Source organism: Delphinapterus leucas, chromosome 3 (assembly GCF_059928025.1).
Source record: "Delphinapterus leucas isolate spDelLeu-1000000601 "Yukka" chromosome 3, BTC_Dleu_Yukka2, whole genome shotgun sequence".
NCBI lineage: Eukaryota > Metazoa > Chordata > Mammalia > Artiodactyla > Monodontidae > Delphinapterus > Delphinapterus leucas.
The window spans coordinates 131141666-131162038 of record NC_143131.1 but is presented as its reverse complement, the minus strand read 5'-3'; the positions used below and the strand labels follow the sequence as shown (position 1 = coordinate 131162038).

Here is a 20373-nt window from a genome sequence, read left to right as displayed (position 1 = left end):
CGACATGAGCACATTCAGACTAAGAAACAGAAGGGTGGTATATCAGATGTCTCCCCTGTGCTGTCTCCCAGTCTTCTGTGCCTCCCCCTCTTGCCGTCTAAGATAACCACAATCCAGTCTTCTGCCATCATAGATTAATTTTCCCTGCTATATGAACAAAATCATACAGAATGTACTCTAGTGTATCTAGTTTTTTTCACTCATTATGTTTATATAATTTATCCACAGTATAGTTTGTGTGGTGTATTCCATTTTCTTTGTTGTATTCCATCGAGTGACTATGTAACATTTACTCATTCCAGGGTTGGTAAGTATTGGGGTAATTTCCAGCTTTTAGGTTTTATAATAGTACTGCTATGGGTGTTCTTGTATGTCTTTTGATGAACCTCTACACATTTTTTTTGAATATTTAACCATGCGTGGAGTTGCTGGGTCATAGGATATTCACATGTTTAGCTATAGTAGATACTGACAAATAACATTCCAAAGTGGGTATACTGCTTTACATTCCCACAAGCACTGTATGATTGTTTTAGTTGCTCCTTGTTCTAGCCAGTGGTTGCTATTGTTAGCCACTATTTTATGAAATGAAAACATGCAGGTGTCTTTTTTCAGTATTATTGTAATGAGGTTGCATGTGTTTCCTAGGGAAAGAGTGTTATCAGTGGGGGTTTGGATGCCTTAGAATTCATTGGGAAAAAGACAATGGATGTAATAGCAGAAGGGGATCCTGGATTTAAAAGAACCAAGGGTCTGATGAACCGGACTTCCACACTGTCTCAGGTACTGTTTGCATTCCTGTCTGTATTTTGATCTGTATTTTTGCCTTTGGTAATTTGGGACCTTCTTATTATTTCCTTTTGAGGAGTTTTCAGTGTTTTTTGTTTTTTGTTTTGTTTTGTTTTGTTTTGTTTTTGGTAAGGGGATACACAGCTCTAATGCTTAGAAAAATGCCCAGTTCTTTTTTTTTCCTCCTCTTTCCTTTCTACAGGAGCCTCTTGTCAGTGCAATATAAGATGCCAAGCCCTTTCAGGGTTGTTATTAGATTAATGGTAAAACCACTGTCAGAGAAACACCCGGTTCCTGGGGTGTTATTTACCCTGTCTAGGAGCAAATTATGTGATCATATTTTCCCTGCAGCTCCTGAGCCTATCCGATTTGAATCACAATTCCAAGAATGAAAGGGCAGTGTTACCCGTCTCAGTTTGCTTCCCTTGACTTTCAGAACTCACCCTTAAGCTCTTGTTACTTGTTGCAGTGTAATGCCTTGATCTCTTTCAGGTTTTAAGAGAGGCGAAGGAGAAAGAAGAGCAATGGACCACCAATGAGGTTACCATGGAAACGGACAAGAAAACTCATTATGGGCTACTCTTTGATGAATTTCAAGGCCTTTCACATCTAGAAGCTCTGGAAATGCTCTCCCGAGAAAGTGAAATAAAGGTAATTCCAAACCAAAAATTTCAACTGGAGTAGTCTTTAAGCAGAAGCACACTGCATAGTTTCTTTTCCTTTTGTGCAGTTGGAGGATGAAATGTATGTCAGGTAGAGGCTTGAGACTCTCTGAAAATACTATACCAAAATAAACAAAAAAACTAATTTTTGAACTAATTGCTAGAAATTGAATGAGTCAAGTGTTGTTTCTCTAAATTTAAACAAAAATGGACAGATTGGGCTTCCCTGGTGGCGCAGTGGTTGGGAGTCCGCCTGCTGATGCAGGGGACACAGCTTCGTGCCCCGGCCCAGGAAGATCCCACATGCCGCAGAGTGGCTGGGCCTGTGAGCCATGGCCGTTGAGCTTGTGCGTCCAGAGCCTGTGCTCCGCAATGGGAGAGGCCACAGCAGTGAGAGGCCCGCGTACCGCAAAAAAAAAAAAAAAAAAAAAAAGGACAGGTTAACAAAGAGGTCTTAATAGCATATCTATTATTTTTCCTTCATCTTGTTCTTTTTTTTTCTTTTTATAAGTTTCTTTGGCTTAAGCTGCCAGTTTGGATACAGTTACCTGTTAGCATTTAATTAATTCAAGACTATTCCATTTCCTCCTAATTTCTAAGCTGTTGTTAAGCACTAATAATTTCCAGACATTTCTGCTTATATTATTTTTGGAAGCACAATTCTCCGTACCTTTCTTTGATGACCTGCCTCTTGTATTAAGGTTCTTGAGGAAGAGCTTGTGAACTCATACTTTTAATTTTAATATGATCCATAGCCTCTTCATTTGAGAATGTTTTTCTTTTTCTCTCATACTCCCACTTACTATTTTATATCAATTCAGGTGAAATCTATTCTTAATTCTCTAAGTGGAGAAGAATTGGAGACTCTAAAATGTGAGTTGGAGCAACTCAAAGAAGCATTTTCCCTAGCAGAGTTCTGTGAGGAAGAGGAGGAAGAGAAGAAAGGTAACATGGAAATCCAGCATCTGAGTGGGAGGGATGTAGTGTGTTTATATGCAGTGATTGTCCTTGAAATAAATCTCTCCAATTAAATTAACTCTTTTTTTAAAATTAAAGTGTAGTTGATTCACAGTATTGTGTTAGTTTCAGGTGTATAGCAAAGTAATTCAATTATATACATATATTTTTCAGATTGTTTTCCATTATAGGTTATTACAAGATATTGAATATAATTCCCTGTGCTATACAGTAAATCCTTGTTGCTTATCTGTTTTATGTATAGTAGTTTGTATCTGTTAATCCCATATTCCTAATTTATCCCCCCTTCCCCTTTCCCCTTTGGTAACCATAAGTTTGTTTTCTGTGTCTGTGAGTCTGTTTCTGTTTTGTATATAGATTCATGTGTACTATTTTTTTTAAGATTCCACATAAAAGTGCTATCATACAGTATTTGTGTTTGCCTCTCTGACTTCACTTAGTATGATAATCTCTAGGTCCATCCATGTTGGTGCAAATGGCAATATTTCATTCTTTTTATGGCTGAGTAGTAGTCCCTTCTGTGTATATATACCACATCTTCTGAAACCAATTGTCTGGTTATGTAATATCTTGCTAAATGGTATCTTACTCTATGTAAAAGAGTCCTGATATGAAATGGTCTTTGAATATGAGTTTTTAAAGCTGTCTTGAGGTATTGAGAAGGCAATAAGCATGGTGGATAAAAGGATGGGTTTTGGAGTTAGACCTGGGTTCTAAATCAAGATCTGCCATTTATTAAGCCATGCAACTTTGTGAAATTACTTAACCCTGAGTGTCTGCTTCCTCAGCTGGTGAGTAGAGGTAGCTAATTCCTCTCAGTTTGTTATAAGGACTAAATGAAATATTATGTTTAATGTGTGGCTCATAGTAAACACTAAACAAATGGTGGCTATTATTTTCATTATTAGGATGGCGTAAGTAAATAAATAAAGATCTGCATTTTCAAAGTCTCACTTAGCAGGAAACCTATAAATTAATTTTGATTTGCTTAAGTTGATCCATTGTTCTTAACTAAGCCCTGGTGTGACAATCCCTGGTTATTTATGAACTTAATTAAGGTTATTTGTACATAGTGCCTAACAGGATTTGTTTAATTTAGTTGACATCTGGCTTCACATAGTGATCAGAAATCCTGATCTTTAAATACCATTCAGAGGACTCTAAGGGAATTTCTAAACAGATGGATTTGTGTCTATAATATTTTTATTCCCTGTTTGCCTGAGATCAGGATTCTGCAAAGATAGCAGTGGAGTGCTGCATGCCACCCTTCCCAATGGCCCTCTGCAGTGATTTTGGTTGAGAATGCAACACTGACCTTGGTATTTAATTATATCTCAATGAAGTTTTTTTTAAAAAAGTGGTAGCAGAGGGGAGAGAAAACCACAGAACCTAGTTCTGGTGATGTTGATCATCTTCAGTTTCTATCAGCATCCTTAGCCCTTGTCCCTCTATCTTATATACTCAATGCCTTCACTTTTTTAGGAGACTTCCAGCTTGAGGTGCCAGCCTCTCTCCTGAGTCCCTCCAAAGCACTAACCCTGTCTCCCTTCCATCCTTACATGCTTTATTCTAATGCAACAACTGCTTTTTATGCTCAAGTCTCTGGGGAGTACACGACAAGGATCTCCATTTTTTCCCCCTGTATTTTATTTTACCTTATTATTTTTTTAAATATTAATTTGTTTTATTTTTTAGATTCCACACATAAGTGATAACATAGTTTTTGTCTTTCTCTATCTGACTTATTTCTCTAAGCATAATACCCTCCAGATCTATACATGTTGCAAATGCAAACATTTTTTGATCAACGCTTAGCAGTAAAAGGTTTTTGAGCACTTAGACCCAATATGTGTATATTTGAATGTGTATAAATTATACACATATACTACCATAGTAATATATTATTTACATTCTAAAGTACATCCTAAAAAAGTACTTCTTGAAGAATGAGATAAATGACTACAAGTAAAAGTTGCATTTTTTTCCTCCTGCACTCAATTTTTTGTGAACCCTTTGAGGTGATTGCATCCCACTTGGATTCAGATCCATCCCTTGTCTCACATAATTTAGAGCTTAACTGGGAAAGCAAAATGCCTTCCTGAGAGTCAGGTGTTTAGTAGAATATGATTTAGGAGTTGTTTACATGAGTTATATAGGTCACAGTTGTATCATTTAGTGAGATCGGCTTTTCCCAAACTATGTTATACCTGGGATCACTAAACCTTTTGAATTCTCTGCCTTGAATGCCAAGAGAGGACAGAAGAGCAGATGGAGAGAGAAGAACCAAGACAGATTTTTTTCCTAAGGATTCTGGGGAGAAAGCATGTATGAAGCAGTAGTAATTTGCCTTGGTAACCATGAACTGGTGTCTAAGAAATACATAGATTGTAAGTGCTAAGAGATTTCTGTGTACAGGATTTCTGTCTGTAGTCTTTGGTGGAGAGAAAACTTGGGCTGGGCTTCAAAGAGGAGATTGGATAGGATTTAGATGAATAGAGAGGAAAAGAGCCATTTCCTGTCATTTGTTTGGATGTGTTGATTGTTTTTGATCTTGACTCACCTGTTTGTTTGCATGTTTCTCAGGTATTAAGTATTCCATGTTCCACATCATCGCTCATCAAGCTTATTCCAAAGCTTCCTTACTATCCTTCCAACATTCTGGAATCCTCTTCCTTTCTTATTACCTACCCTTATTCTTATCTGGATCCTGGAATATTGCCTCAGGCTTCCTGCCTCCCTTCATGTTTCTCTTTTTATTTCATTCCCACCAGGAGCTAAAGTGATCTTTCTAAAATTTTAATTGGACTTACCTGTCTCTGTATAAAACTATTCAGCAGCTCCTCATTCTCTTAATAAAAGTTTGAATTCTTCACCATGGTTTATGATGGCCTTTATTATCTGGATCCTGCTTACTTTCCTAGCTTCATTCTATCCCTCTTCTCTTTCTTCCATTAGGACACTCCCAACCATGTTAAACTTCTTGCCACGCTTTCTTTCACCTCTGGATCTTTGTACTTGTTTTCTCTGCCTGAAGCTCTTCCATTCTCCTGGCTAACTTGTACTTGTTTTTTATGTCCCAGCTTAAATCCATTTCTTTGGAAGCACATGCCTCTTACCCACTTAGTACTCTGCTTTCATCACTTTTCCATTCATACTTCTAGGATGTAATCCAAAGAGCATAGGCTGTGGACTGGGGGTGGGAAGCCCAAGGTTTGACTCCTTATTTGTTATGAGATTTGGGGATATAAATTAACCTCTTCAAGCCCTAGTTTCTTCATCTCGAAAATGGGATAATGATGCATTTTTTTTAGAAGACTATTGGAAGAATTCATCAGTAAAATATACATAAAAGGATTCTGTAAGCACTAAAGCACCTTGCTCATATAATTTGCTTCTGCTGTTTTTACTGCTACAGCTGCTACTATCATTCTTCTTCTCTCTCCCTGCAATGATCCTCACCAGTCTTTCTGCAGTGTTTTATGTGGGACTTGTTTTTCTAGGGGATGAAGACTTTACCAAAGAGATAACAGAGGTATTTTCCCAGCTGCATGTCTCCTCCAAACCGGAGAAACTTACTAGGGTAAGTTTTCCTTCTTGCTGATTTTCAATTTTTTACATATATATTTAGTGGATAAAGAATGTAAGGTTGTAAATTCCTGGCAAGGATGTCACCAAAACCGAGGGTATATTCTGAGTTCCATACCTCCTGTCTCCCTCTTGGCCTTGCAGGTTAGTGTGCTAAACTCACACTGCACCCCCTTACCCCCAGCCCCCCAACACATCTGCCATCCTCACCTGTTTCCATTTGGAATGCTTTGCTTGTCTGAAAGCTTAAGTTAGGCCATAGCATTGGTCAGTTAAAGTTGGCAGCAGTCATCAGCCATCATGATACCAATGGGCTAGTTCTCTATTGTGGGCTCACTGTTCTCAGGGCTCTGAGTGATTCCGAGATGATGGGATGTGGCCCCTGCCTTTAGGTAGCTGGAGTTTGCCATTTCCCAGAGCCCAGTAACTCACATAATGACCACTTAGCTTGTGGAAATGAGAGAGTCCATGGCCTGAGCCCTGGTCTTTGGTAGTGATGCCTGAGCTGTCTTCAGTCAAAGCTCAGAGTGGGTCGGGAGATACTGTTTCCAGGGTAGTACCCACCTAGCATATACACCAGTGCCAGCTCTTGGGACAGTATTCTCTGGGTCTTGGGCTGCTTGCTGCCTCTTCACCCTCTTCTCGAGAAATATCTTAGAATCGGTTAGCAGCAGCACACATTGCTTCCTGGCCAGGGAGAGCTGATAGCCATTGTATAGTCATCAGAGTCACCTCTTGCGTACCCCATGGTAAGGAATAGGATGCTTCAGGGAAGTTACCCTGCTCTCCCATGCCCACTAAAAACACTGCATTCTCCAAGAAAGCTTTTCAGAACCTTGCGTCAGCAGCTCCTCTCCCTCATCTTGTCTGTAGCACTTTATGGCACTTTCTAGCTTGTGTTATAGTGTTTTTTGTTTTGGAAGTAATAGCAAACTTAGAAAAAAGTTGCAAGAAAAGTACAAACAACATTCATATAGCTTTTATGCAGATACACCTATTAACATTTCACTGCATTTGCTTCATCATTTGTGCTTGCAAATATGTTCTCTTTCCCTCTTCCTATCCCTTCCTCTCCACCTCCCCCATAGACACACACACACAAGTTATTACTATTATTGGGACTTTTTTTTTTTTTTTGGCCATACCGTGTGGCATGCGGGATCTTTAGTTCCCCAACCACGGATAGAACCCATGCCCTCCTGCACTGGATGTGTGGTGTCTTAACCACTGGACCACCAGGGAAGTCCCTGGGACTATTTTTTGAGAGTAAGATGTAAGCATTATAGCCCTGTACTCCTAAATATTTCAATATGTATCTCCTAAGAATATGGATATTCCCTTCTATAACCATACGAATTATCAACTGCAATAAATTTAACATTGATACCATACTTTATTTAATCTGTTGTCCACATTCTAGTTTTGTCAATTGACCTGATAATGTCCTTCATATCCAACTTTTTCCTCTAATGTTGGAGCCAGTACATGATTGCGAATTGTATTTAGTTGTCACGTACTTTGTCTCTTTTAATCTATATTTGCTTTGTTTTGTTTTTTTGTTTGTTTTAGTCTCTTTTAATCTGGAAGAGTTCCTTAGCTTTTCTTTGTCTTTTATGATTTTGACATTTTTGAGAAATACAAGCCCCTTCCCCCTTTATAAAGGTAGAGTATTCCTCATTTGAGTGTTGTCTGGTGTTTTCTCATGATTAAAATCAGGTTATGCATTCTTGTAAGTGATGTTGTATCCTGCACAGGGTACCATATCTAGAGGCACACGATGTCCAATTGTCCCTTATTGGTGATGTGTTGTCTGATTTCTCACTGTATAGTTATGATTTTGTTCCTTTGCTGCTAATGAGCTTTCTGTGGGGAGACATTTTAAGACTATACAAATATCCTGCTCCTCATAATTTAGCATCCTAGATTTAGCAACTATTCATGATTCTTGCTGCACCAGTCTTTACTGTGATGGTTGCTGAATGATGATTTGTTTCAATCCCAGTACATGCTCCACATTTACCAGTGAGCTCTCGGCATTCTACTTAGAATTAAGAGCTCTCCCTTCTCACCTTATCTCTTTATTATCTGTTTGTTATTGATATGGTCTCATGGGTTTCTATTTTTTCCCCCATTGCTTTGTAATTCATTACTGTCCTTAATTATTTTGCTGTTCAAATTGTCCTTCAAGCTGACTCCTGTGTGACATGCCCCCGTTATTTGAATATTTCCTTATTTTCTGGCATAACGAGATCTTGTACCTTCCATATTTCTCTCCAGAATGAACCTTTTCTTCAAGGAGCCATGGTTCCTTTTTGATATTACAGGACAAAACCTGGATGCTAGGTGTGCTCATCGCTTGGGGTATCTTTGCTTCTAGGCCCTGTTGGCCTAGGAAATGTATTCAAGTACACATACGTGCACCTGTGTGTGTGTGTGTGTGTGTGTGTGTGTGTGTGTGTGTGTCCATGTATATGCTCACATACATATTTTAGAGATCATGAGTTCACACTGATAACTCCAGTTTCAGTCCATTCTTACAGGTTCTTCCTTGCCTCTCCCCATTATACATTTGTATCTCTTTTTCACAGTAAGAACTCTGTCTCCCAACAACATTACTGCATTTCCTAATTTCCCTAGTCCTGTAATGCATCTGAAATGTTTCCCTTGCTTTGCCCATACTACTATAAAACCAAACTATAAAAAAAATTACGTTATATTTATTGTCTCCCCATGTTAATTTAATTTCATCTTTGAATATATAGAATATTAATATGTTTTCAAAAGTCAAAACTGTACAAAAAATATATTCAGAAGTGTCACTTCCTCTCAATTCCCACCCACTTCACTCTTCCCTCTCCTTTTAGATACTAAACTTTCTTGTTTTCCAGCATATCCTTCCTGTGTTTCTTTTTTAGATAAGCAGATATATATTTAAAGACAAGCAGATATATTTTCTTATCTCCTTCTTATATAAAAGTTAACATACTATTGATATATGTATTCTTCAGCACTTTATTCACTTAACTGTGTGCAAACGTATTTTCATAAAATTATCATTGGTTTTTGTTTGTTTGTTTTGTTTTGTTTTGCGGTACGCAGGCCTCTCACTGTTGTGGCGTCTCCCGTTGTGGAGCACAGGCTCTGGACGCGCAGGCTCAGCGGCCATGGCTCACGGGCCCAGCTGCTCTGCAGCATGTGGGACCTTCCCAGACCGGGGCACGAACCCGCGTCCCGTGCATTGGCAGGCGGACTGTCAACCACTGTGCCACCAGGGAAGCCCCTGTTTGTTTTTAAATGTGTGTATCTTACCTCCCATTCTAAAACTTAAATTTCTTCAAGACTGGCTCTGTGCTTTATCAGTTCTTAAAATCCCAGCTTTGCCATCTTTTACTTTCTGTGTGGTCTTAAGCAAGTTGCTTAACCTCTCTGTGCCTCAGCTTCTCTGTCTGTGAGGTAGGGATAATGTAGGGTTCCTGTGAGGATTTAATGTGTTAATACACACAGAGCTCTTAAAAGTGCCTGGCCCGTAGTAAATACTCACTGTTTATGGTCCTAAAGAAGCTAGGTCAGTATGTTATACATTTAGATGTTCGATAAACATATATACAATAAACCTTTATTTTCCTAGGTGCTAGGGAAACAGTAATGAAAGAGACATAGTTTCTCTGCTCAAATAGATCATCATAATAAATAAATTGTTTTTAAAAAGTAACCCCTTACCTATCTGGTAGTCCTAATCATTCTCTAAAAGTAGTCTTTGTATTGTTTATATTTTGGGTGTTGAGACTTAAGATGTAGAATGATTAAGGATCAGGGCCTGATTATTTCCCAGAATTTATATGAGAGTCTGTATGATGCAGGGGAAAAGCAGTGAAGCAAAAGTCTGAGAACACAGTTCTGATTCTTATTGTGACTCTCACATGTGATGTAGGCAAATCTCATTTGTTCTCCAGGCCTCATTTTTTTCAGCTGGAAAAAAAAATAAGTTGTTGGAGAAGCTAAGCTCAAAGGTGCCTTTTAATTCCAAAGTCTCTAGATCTCGTCAGTGGGACGTTCCAGACTGAATTCTGGGTGTGGAGGGCGGCTAGCATTGGTTTTGTTTTGTTTTGTTTGTTTTTTTTGTTTTTGCTGTACACGGGCCTCTCACTGTTGTGGCCTCTCCCGTTGTGGAGCACAGGCTCCGGACGCTCAGGCTCAGCTGCCATGGCTCACGGGCCCAGCTGCTCCGTGGCACGTGGGATCCTCCCGGACCGGGGCACGAACCCGCCTCCCCTGAATCAGCAGGCAGACTCTCAACCACTGTGCCACCAGGGAAGCCCTTGGTTTGGTTATTTTTTAATTTATTTAATTTATTTTTGGCTGCGTTGGGTCTTTGTCGCTGTGTGTAGGCTTTCTCTAGTTGCGGCGAGCAGGGGCTCATCTTCGTTGCAGTGTGTGGGCTTCTCATTGCAGTGGCTTCTCTTATATGGAGCACAGGCTCTAGGTGCGTGGGCTTCAGTAGTTGTGGCACGCAGGCTCAGTAGTTGTGGCTCGTGGGCTGTAGAGCGCAGGCTCAGTAGTTGGGGCACACGGGCTTAGTTGCTCTGCGTCATGTGTGATCTTCCCAGACCAGGGATCGAACCTGTGTCCCCTGCATTGGCAGGCAAATTCTTAACCATTGCGCCACCAGGGAAGTCCCAAGCATTGATATTTTTTGAAAGGGATGATAAATTACATTGAGTTGGCACAATAGGTTATAATAACTTAATATATTTATTAGGTTATTTTGAGTATGTATTATGCCTACTAAAATATCTCCAAGTAAGTTAAATTTATAGTATCAGATTTCTTTTTGTTTTATGTGGCCTTATATCTCTCTATTTTTCTTCTTTTTTCCATCTCACATAAATCAATGTCTGTTTTTTGTCTGGGTTCATAGGTTGTGCTCTAGCTCATTCATGTTGTACCCTTGGGTGTAGCCCCACTTATTGATCCTTAAAGGCTCAGCCCCAATACTATGTCTGTAATAAAGCCTGTGATTCTCTCAGTTTTCAGTTGGAATGACTCTCAACGTCTTCTCTGGATTCCTATTGCCTGGTTACAGCTCTGAACACATTCTGTGTATATAAAGTTACTCAAGTGGGAGACTTAATTTAATGACAGTAAACATTTCATTAGAAACCAGGACTCTTCTCAGTTGCAAATGACAGAAACTCAAGTCAGACTGGCTTAAGAAAAAGGCACATTTATTAGCTCATGGAACTAGAAAACTAAGGGGCAACACTGGCTTCAGGCATGGCTCTCCACCCAGAAACTTGTCCATTCTCCATCTCTTGACTCTGCTTTCTTCTGTTCATTCTTAGGGATGCTTTTCCACATGATGGTAAGATGATTACTGGCAGCTTCAGGAGACTTTTTCCAGTTGAGTAACTCCAACAGAAAGAGGACTTCCCTTTCCCAGTAATTTTATGAGATGTCCTGAGGCTGATGCCCATTGACCTAGCTTGGGTCACTTTTCCATCCATGAACTAATTACTGTATAGACAGGGGGATTAATTTCTTGGTAGCTAAACCTGAATCATTTGCCAACCCTTGGAGTCAGAGGATGAAAGTAACCCCATCCAAACCACATGAACTGAGAAAAATCTAGAACTTACTACCAAAAGAAAGGAGATATATATGCCAACTAGGTAAAAACAGTAGATATCTCTCAACGCTATAGGGAACATCTGGGTGCACTAATCCAAATAAGATACTACCACTGTTCTGTAATAATGTAGTTTATTTAGGAGATAACACATAGTTAATTCCAGTGTATTTTGGTAAGTACTAAGTTGAAGGTGTACTTGGGGGACTGTGGACGTACAGAAAAGGGTTGTTGAGGTGCCCAATCTCCTGGGATGCCTTTGAAAGTTACTTGGAGCAGACAGTGTTTGGGTGGAGGATTGAAAAAAAATTGAGTTGCCTTGATTTAGGGAAAAAAAAATGGAAATGACACTTTGGACTAAGGGAATACCATGAACAAAGAACAGGCATATTACAGGTCATTATTACCAGATCATAAAGTGGGAAGTGGTAAGAGATGAAGCTAGAGAAGTAGGTAGAGTAGGTCATGGGCATTTTTTAGATCATGTCAAAGAGCATGATCTAGTGGATGGAGAGCCATTGAAGAAAAGCAGAGTGATCAGCTATGGGCTTAGATAGATCACTGGTACCATTATGGAAGATGGATTTAAGAGGAGCCATATCAGAAGCAGGGAGACCAATCAGAGTGCTCTTGCCATAGAGTAGATTTGAACTTAAGTGGTGGTAATAGAGAGGAAGAGCAAGGTGGAGAAATACATACGGTAAAATCAGACTATCTTGGTGATTGGAAAGGAAGAATCTAGGATGGCTCGTGTATTTTGGCTTGGATGACTGGTATATGGTGGTTCTTCTAAAGCTCAAGGGAATAAGAGAGGATGAAAAATTTAGGGATAGGGAGAGAAAGATGATGAATTTAAATTTTGCACATGTTATATGTGAGACAGATGCCTATAGGATATCCTGATGTGTATGTCCAGAAGGGAGTTGGAATATGTTGTTTTCAGAAGTTAGTGCTGGAAATAAGGATTCAGGAGTCAGCAGCAGGTAGGGAATAGTTTAAATTACTGAAATAGGATCGATGGAGAGGGGAGGGAGTAGGGTGAGATAAGTAGAGAGCCAAGGCTGGTATTTGGGACTAAGAAGGGGTATGGGGGACTTCCTAGAGTGATGGGAAAGTTCTGTATCCTGATCTGGGTCACAGTTACACAGGCATATACACATGTAACCTGTCATGCTCTGAAGATTTGCGCACTTTACTGTGTGTAAGGTACACCTCAGTTTAAAAAAAGCCAAAGGATTAGAGGGAATGTGTGGTCACAAATGTTAAGTGTTGTAAGGAGATCTAGTAAGTTAAGTTCTGAAAAGCTAGATGGTATGTTTATTTGGGTGAGAACAAGAACACTGACTTCCATGATGCTAAAATGTTCCTGGTGGGTGCACAGTAATCTTGGTGAGCTGAATCGAATTGCTGATGGACTGTACAGTCATCCCTTGATATCCTCAGAGGTATCCTGGTTCCAGGGCCCCCTGTTGATACCAAAATTGAGGGATGCTCAAGTCCCTGATATAAAATGGTGTGGTATTTGCATATAACCTACATACATCCTCTGGTATATGTTAAATCACCTCTTGATTGCTTATAATACCTAATACAGTGTAAATGCTGTGCAAATAGTTGTACATACAATGTAAATGCTATTTAAGTTGCCAGCACTTGGCAAATTTAGGTTTTGCTTTTTGGAACTTTTTGGATTTTTTTTTTTTTCCGAATATTTTCAAACTGTGGTTGGTTGAATCTGAAGATGTGGAAGCTGTGTAGATGGAGGGCCAACTATAATCTTTTTCTTATTTAGGCAAGAAATACAGCCTGTGAATGGATCAGGACATCTCTGGCCAAACCATTAGAAGAGAAGGAAGAAGGAAAAAAACAGTTGGAAGCAGAAAAAATTGAGCAAATCAATAACAATTCAATAGAGGTAATGAAAACAACTAAGGCTTTTTTTTTTTCAATGTGGTATCGCAATTAGGGACGTAAGCACCTATTTTGTTGTACTGCTATCCATAATTTCTACCTTGTGATCCAAGATCGCAACATCTTAGTTCTAGACTATAGGATGCAAGGAGTGAAGAAAAAGAGACATAGGGTGCATGTATGTGGCGTCATGAGAAGGTTCCCAGAAGCTGCACATGACACTTTTTATTCAAATCTTTTGGCTAAAACTTAGTCACATGGTCACACCTGACTTCAGGGGAGCCTCTGTTTTTATAGCTATGAGCCCAGTTATAAAATTATATAGCTACTATGGAAGAAGAGGAGGTTTATTGAAGGGCAGCTGTTAGTCTCTGTTGCTTTCAAGCTATCGTATACTTCAGTATGGGAGAAGCAGGGTGGTGTCATTTCCTCTTGTATTTAAAAAAACAATGCTCTGTGTTGTTATGCTTTGTTTTGTTTTTCCGTCCAGGATATCCATGCATTTGCAATCAGGAGCCTAGCAGAACTGACTGCCTGCTCAATTGAACTGTTTCACAAAACAGCGGCTCTGGTTCTGCATGGCAGGAAGCAGGAAGTAACAGCCATAGAAAGGAGCAGAGCCCTTTCCCAGTAAGTGTAATGAGTATCCCTCTAAATGATACAGTTTGCTGAAAGAGTTTTCTTAGTTTCTTTCCAAAGTTTTAGAAACTTTCCTCTCAGTAAGATGCTGTTCACATTGCACCATTCACATCTTAGAGGTTTGTTCATTTTGGGTTTTAGTTAATAAGTAGCCAAGGGTGTTGTTTATTTTCATTGAGCCATAAATCTATATTATAAATCTGCCCTTTTTTATTAACCAACTCATACTCGGAAAACTAGTTTTTTTTTTCAGATCACTGACCTTAATTGAAGTAGAATTTTGCATAAGTGAAAACAGAAAATAGTTCTAATAACCTCAGTTCTTAATAACAGTTGTTGGTTATTGAGTGCTAATTATACGCCAGGTGCCATGCTAAGGGATTTATGTGTATCATTTCTAATCTTTAAAAACAACCCTCAAGATAAATAATCAGTCCAGCTTTAAAAATGAGGAAACACAAACATAAGAGAAGTTAAGTAAATTATGCCCAGGTTGTGCAGACTGGGATTTAAACCCAGGTCTATCTAAGTTTCAAACCGTATTTTTCCAGTATATTGCTGGTTTTGAACAAAAATTTGAAAAATGATAGAATGTAGGTAGTCACAGGAGGAAAAAAAACCCTACTGTTTTCTAAATAAATCTCCTAATTAAATAATGAGAATTTTCATTGGAGGAAAAAACATGAGTGAGAGTGTCTAGTGTGTTAGGATTGGAAGGGACCCTTGATGTTCTCTCGGCCATTTCTTCACCTACGGTTTCACTGCCCCTCTACAACATCCCGTAAGGAGGGGCCTAGTTTTGTCTTAAACATCCTTAGGATGAGGGATTCACAATCCCAAAGCAGACTATTCTTTGGAAAAATAGCTATTTCTACTGCATGGAATGTTCTTCCAGTCATGGCTCTTTCCTTCACTGAATTTCCTTTACTTCTTAGAGGATCCTTTTTCACCACCCTATCTAATACTATCTTCTACCATTTTCTCATTCTTTTTTTCTTTTCTCTAACTCTAATTCACTATTACATTGATCAGTTTAACCTCCTCAAGGGTAGGATTTTTATTTTGTTTTATTTTTCAATTTATTTTTTAATAAAAAAATGTCTTATAAAATTTTTGAAGGTTACCTTCCATTCATAGTCATTACAAAATATTGGTTATATTCCCCATGTTGTTATTACAAAATATTGGCTATATTCCCCATCCTTGAGCTTGTCTTACACCCAGTAGTTTGTACCTCCCACTTCCCCACCCCTATATTGCCCCTCCCTCCATCTCCCCACTGGTAACCACTAGTTTGTTCTCCATATCTGTGAGTCTGCTTCTTTTTTGGTATACTCACTAGTTTGTTGTATTTTTTAGATTCCTCATATAAGTGATTTCATACAGTATTTGTCTTTCTCTGTCTGACTTATTTCACTTAGCATAAATGCCCTCCAAGTCCGTCCATGTTGCTGCAGATGGCAAAATTTCGTTGTCTTTTATGGCTGAGTAGTATTCCATTGTGTATATATACCACATCTTCTTTATCCATTCATCTGTTGATGGACACTTAGGTTACTTCCATATCTTGGCGATTGTGAATAATGCTGCTGTGAACATTGGAGCGCATGTATCTTTTCGAATTAGTGTTTTTGTTTTTTTGATATATACCCAGGAGTGGAATTCCTGGGTCATATGGTAGTTCTATTTTTAGTTTTTTGAGAAACCTCCATACTACTTTTCACAATGGCTGCACCAATTTACATTCCCACCAACAGTGTACAAGGGTTCCCTTTTTTCCATATCCTCACCAACATTTGTTATTTGTGTTCTTTTTGTTGATAGCCATTCTGACAGGTGTGAGATGATATCTCGTGTGTTTTTTTGTTTGTTTTTTCAATTTTTATTGGTGTATAGTTGATTTACAATGTTGTGCTAGTTTCAGCTGTACAGCAAAGTAAATCAGTTATACATATACATACATCCATTCTTTTTTTTGGAGATTATTTTCCCATGTAGGCTATTGCAGAGTATTGAGTAGAGTTCCCTGTGCTATACAGCAGGTTATTATTAGTTATCTATTTTATATATAGTAGTGTGTATTCACCAGTCCCAACCTCCCAGTTTATCGCTCCACCCCCACCACCCCCCCGCTCCACATCCCCTGGTAACCATAAGTTTGTTTTCTACATCCATGACTCTACTTCTGTTTTGTAAATAAGTTCATTTTTACTCTTTTTTTTTTAAGATTCCACATATAAGCGATATTATATAATATTTGTCATTCTGTGTCTGACTTACTTCACTCAGTATGACGATCTGTAGGTCCATCCATGTTGCTGCCTCATGTGGCTTTGATTTGCATTTCCCTGTTACATTTTAGAATTCTTTACTTGCTTTCATATCACCATCTAGTACATATTATATATATAAATATATGTATACTTTTGTGTGTGTATAAATGTATACATATATAACTATAAACATATACAAACATCCATCTCTTTCTATATTTATAGTATCCCTGTCAATCAGCAAGTAAGTTAGTATTCATGAAAACTGGTGCTTTGCTTGTTTACTAATATATCCCCAGTGCTCAGAAGTACCTGGTACATAGAAGCCTTTCAGTAAGTATTTGTTGAATGAGTGAATAAATATTTAATTTAACTATATTTCTAAATGGAATGTAGGATCTTTTAAGTACGACCATGTCTCCTTAAAATGTATCTTAGTTATTTCCTTTGATTTAATTTGAAAGCATAGTATTTTCTAGAGAATTTTGTAGAAAAGTATTTCTCTAAGGACTGAACCTTCTCTTCCTATAACATGGGTCCCCATATATGTAGTTGAACATATATGGGGACCTAGGACCTGTTGGAACATATATGGGGACCTAGGACCTGTTTCTTCTTTTTTCCCTTCTTTCCTAGGATGACAGTTGTGTTGTGTAAAGAGTTGTCCTCTCTGTCTAAAGAGTTCACCACCTGCCTAACAACTGCTGGGGTAAGAATTCATGATTTTTATTGAGCTAATGTCTGTTTTGTTTTGTTTTTAGAACAGCTTTATTAAGATATAGTTTACATATCATAAAATTTTTCCCATTTAAGTGTACGTTTCAATGGTTTTTAATATATTTACAGAGCCATGCAACAGTCACCAAAATCTAATTTTAGATCGTTTTCATCATCTCCCAGAAAACCTCATACCATTGGCAGTCACTTACCATTCCCTTCCCCTCCACATTCTTCTAGCCTTAAGCAACACTAATCTACTTTCTGTCTATAAATTTGCCTATTCTGGGCATCTAATATAAATGGGATCATACAATATTATGGTATTTTGTGTCTGTTTTCTTTCACTTAGCATAATGTTTTTGACGTTCATCCACATTGTATCAGTATTTCCTTTTATTACCTAATAACATTCTATCATATGGATATATACCACATTTATCTATTCATCAGTTGATAGACATTTGGATTGTTTACTCTTCTTGGTTGTAATGAATAATGTTACTATGAGCATGCATGTATGTTTTTATTTCTCTTGGGTGGATAGCTAGGCGTGGAATTTCTGGGTCATATGGGTAATATGGACCATTAAGGAACTGTCAGACTGTTTTCCAGAGTAGTTGCACCATTTTACACCCCTGCCAGCAATGTATGAGAGTTCCAGTTTCTCCACATCCTTGTTGACACTTGCTGTTGTCTGGTTTTGTGTTTTTGTTTTTGTTTTTTAAACTTTTACCAGACCTAGTAGGTATGAAGTGTTATCTCATTATGGGTTTTATTTGCATTTCCCTGATGGCTGATGATGTTGAGCATCTTTTCACATGCTTGTTAGCCATTTGTATGTCTTCTATAGAGAAGTGTCTTTTCCAGTCCTTTGCCTATTTTTAAATTGGGTTGTCTTTTTATTATTATTTTATAAATTGGGTTTTTTATTTTATAATTTATTCTGATTTTAATTATTTGTGTTTTTATTATTTACTATTTATTATTGAGTTATAGAAGTTCTTTATTTTCTCTGGATACAAGTTCCTTACCAGATATATGATATGCACATATTTTCTCCCAGTCCATGGGCGGTCCTTTCACTTTCTTGATAGTGAATAGTGATAGAGTCCAACTTGTCAATATTCTCTTTTATCACTTGTTCTTTTGGTATTGTATCTAAAGAATCATTGCCTCACCCAAGATCATGAGGATTTACTCATGTTTTTTTCTAAGAGTCTTATGTTGCAGCTCTTATGTTTACGTTTATTATATATTTTGAGTTAATTTTTGTGTATGGTGTGAGGTAGGGGCCCAACATTTTTTTTTTCATGTGGATATCCAGTTGTCCCAGCACCATTTGTTGAAAAGTTTCTCCTTGTTGAATTGTCTTGGCCCTTTTTGCCTAAAATCAATTGACCATAGTCATAGGGATTTGTTTCTGGGCTCTTATTTCAGTTCCATTGATCTGTGGTATCCTATGCCAGTGCCATACTGTCTTGATTTCTGTAGCTTTGTAGTAAGTTTTGAAATCAAGAAGTGTAAGTCTTCCAACTTTCTTCTTCTTTTTCAAGATTTTTTTGTCTATTGGGGGCCCTATGCATTTCCATATGAATTTTAGGATCAGTTTGTCTATGTCTAACTGAATTTTGCAACTCGTTGTTCTTTTTTATACAGTCTTCAGTATATTTTGTGCTGCTCGCTCTCGAGACCTGTACTGAGAATGTAGACCTTGATAAGATAAAAATCCCAAAGTTGGATTCTAGTTTAAAGGGGCAGCACCTTACTTAGACTATGGCAACTCTCATAGTTTGCAGTTGCCAGCCAGTAGGAGAGTTGTAATTAAAGCTAAAGTTTTTTTGTTTTGTTTTAAGGAATTGTAAAAATTTACTGAGGGTGTGTGAACTATGGAAGATGATTCAGACATCAGTAATCATGAATTGGCATAAAATCAAGGGCATTTTAAATGGACAGATAAAAATCACTTTGTAGTACACCAAACTCATACATACAGAAAACAGATAGGTGGTTGCCAGAGGCAAAGGTGGGGGCTGGGTGAAATGGGTGAAGGGGATCAAAAGGTACAAACTTCCAGTTATAAAATAAATAATGTACAGCATGTACAGCATTGGGGATGTCATGTACGTCATGATACCTATAGTTAATAATACTGTATTGCATATTTGAAAGTTGCTAAGACAGTAGGTCTTAAAAGTTGTCATCACGAGAAAAAAAATTACTTCACTGTGTATAATGATGGATGTTGACTGGTCTTATTATCATCATTTTGCCATGTATGCAGATAGTAAATCATTAGTTTGTACATATGCAATTAGTATAGTGTTGTATGTCAGTTATACCTCAATTAAAAAAAATCAGCTTGTAGTTAAGGGTATAAGGGTCAGTGTGGCAGCAAAGTTATTCTGGGCCCTTAAATTTATTTTAGTTAAGAGCATGGCCCAAATTAATTCTTCTCACTTTGAGTTTAGATTTTTCCTATAAGGGATAATTCTGTGATATAGTTTCTCTTTTCCTCATAGTATTTTCTTTAAAAGAGCTTCTGGGTTTCCTGAAGTTAATCTTATGAGGCTAAAGTTTTCCATGTGTTTCATAAAGATACTTTAACCCAGCAAGTCAACTCTAAGGTGCTAACACATGCAAGTATTAAATTTGCATTATTTGTCTCCACATTTTCCAAACAGCCCATCTTAAAAACGAGTTGAGTATTTTGAGCGCATGTTTCATATCTGTATATTTTGTTTTAAAATTTTTCTAAAGTTTTTGTGGTCAGATATACCATTTCTATCTCCCTTCCAAAATGAATATACTTTTTAAAGTTAGTAAAAACTACAAAGGCAGGGCTTCCCTGGTGGCACAGTGGTTGAGAGTCTGCCTGCCAATGCAGGGGACACGGGTTCGTGCCCTGGTCCGGGAAGATCCCACATGCCGTGGAGCGGCTGGGCCCATGAGCCATGGCTGCTGAGCCTGCGCGTCCGGAGCCTGTGCTCCGCAACGGGAGAGGCCACAACAGTGAGAGGCCCGCGTACCGAAAAACAAAAACAAACAAAAAAAAAACTACAAAGGCACACACTCTCAATTTGGATAGAAGGAAATTTAAAGCCCTTCTTGAGTCTGATCCAGCCTTTGTCTATGCTTATATTTATATTTGGGTATGTGTGGGTGTGTTTCAAAGTGGAATCATACTTTATTT

General features: G+C 38.1%; 1 protein-coding gene across 1 annotated transcript in view; it reads left to right on the top strand.

Annotated features, from left to right (window-relative positions):
• Nucleotides 1–20373, top strand: part of FAM114A2 (family with sequence similarity 114 member A2) — a 38012-nt gene that overhangs the window by 8056 nt on the left and 9583 nt on the right. Inside the window, 7 exon segments of the mRNA XM_089909596.1 lie at nt 649–783; nt 1282–1440; nt 2273–2396; nt 5930–6009; nt 13433–13555; nt 14042–14181; nt 17100–17172. Coding sequence (XP_089765722.1) covers nt 649–783; nt 1282–1440; nt 2273–2396; nt 5930–6009; nt 13433–13555; nt 14042–14181; nt 17100–17172 — 834 coding nt within the window.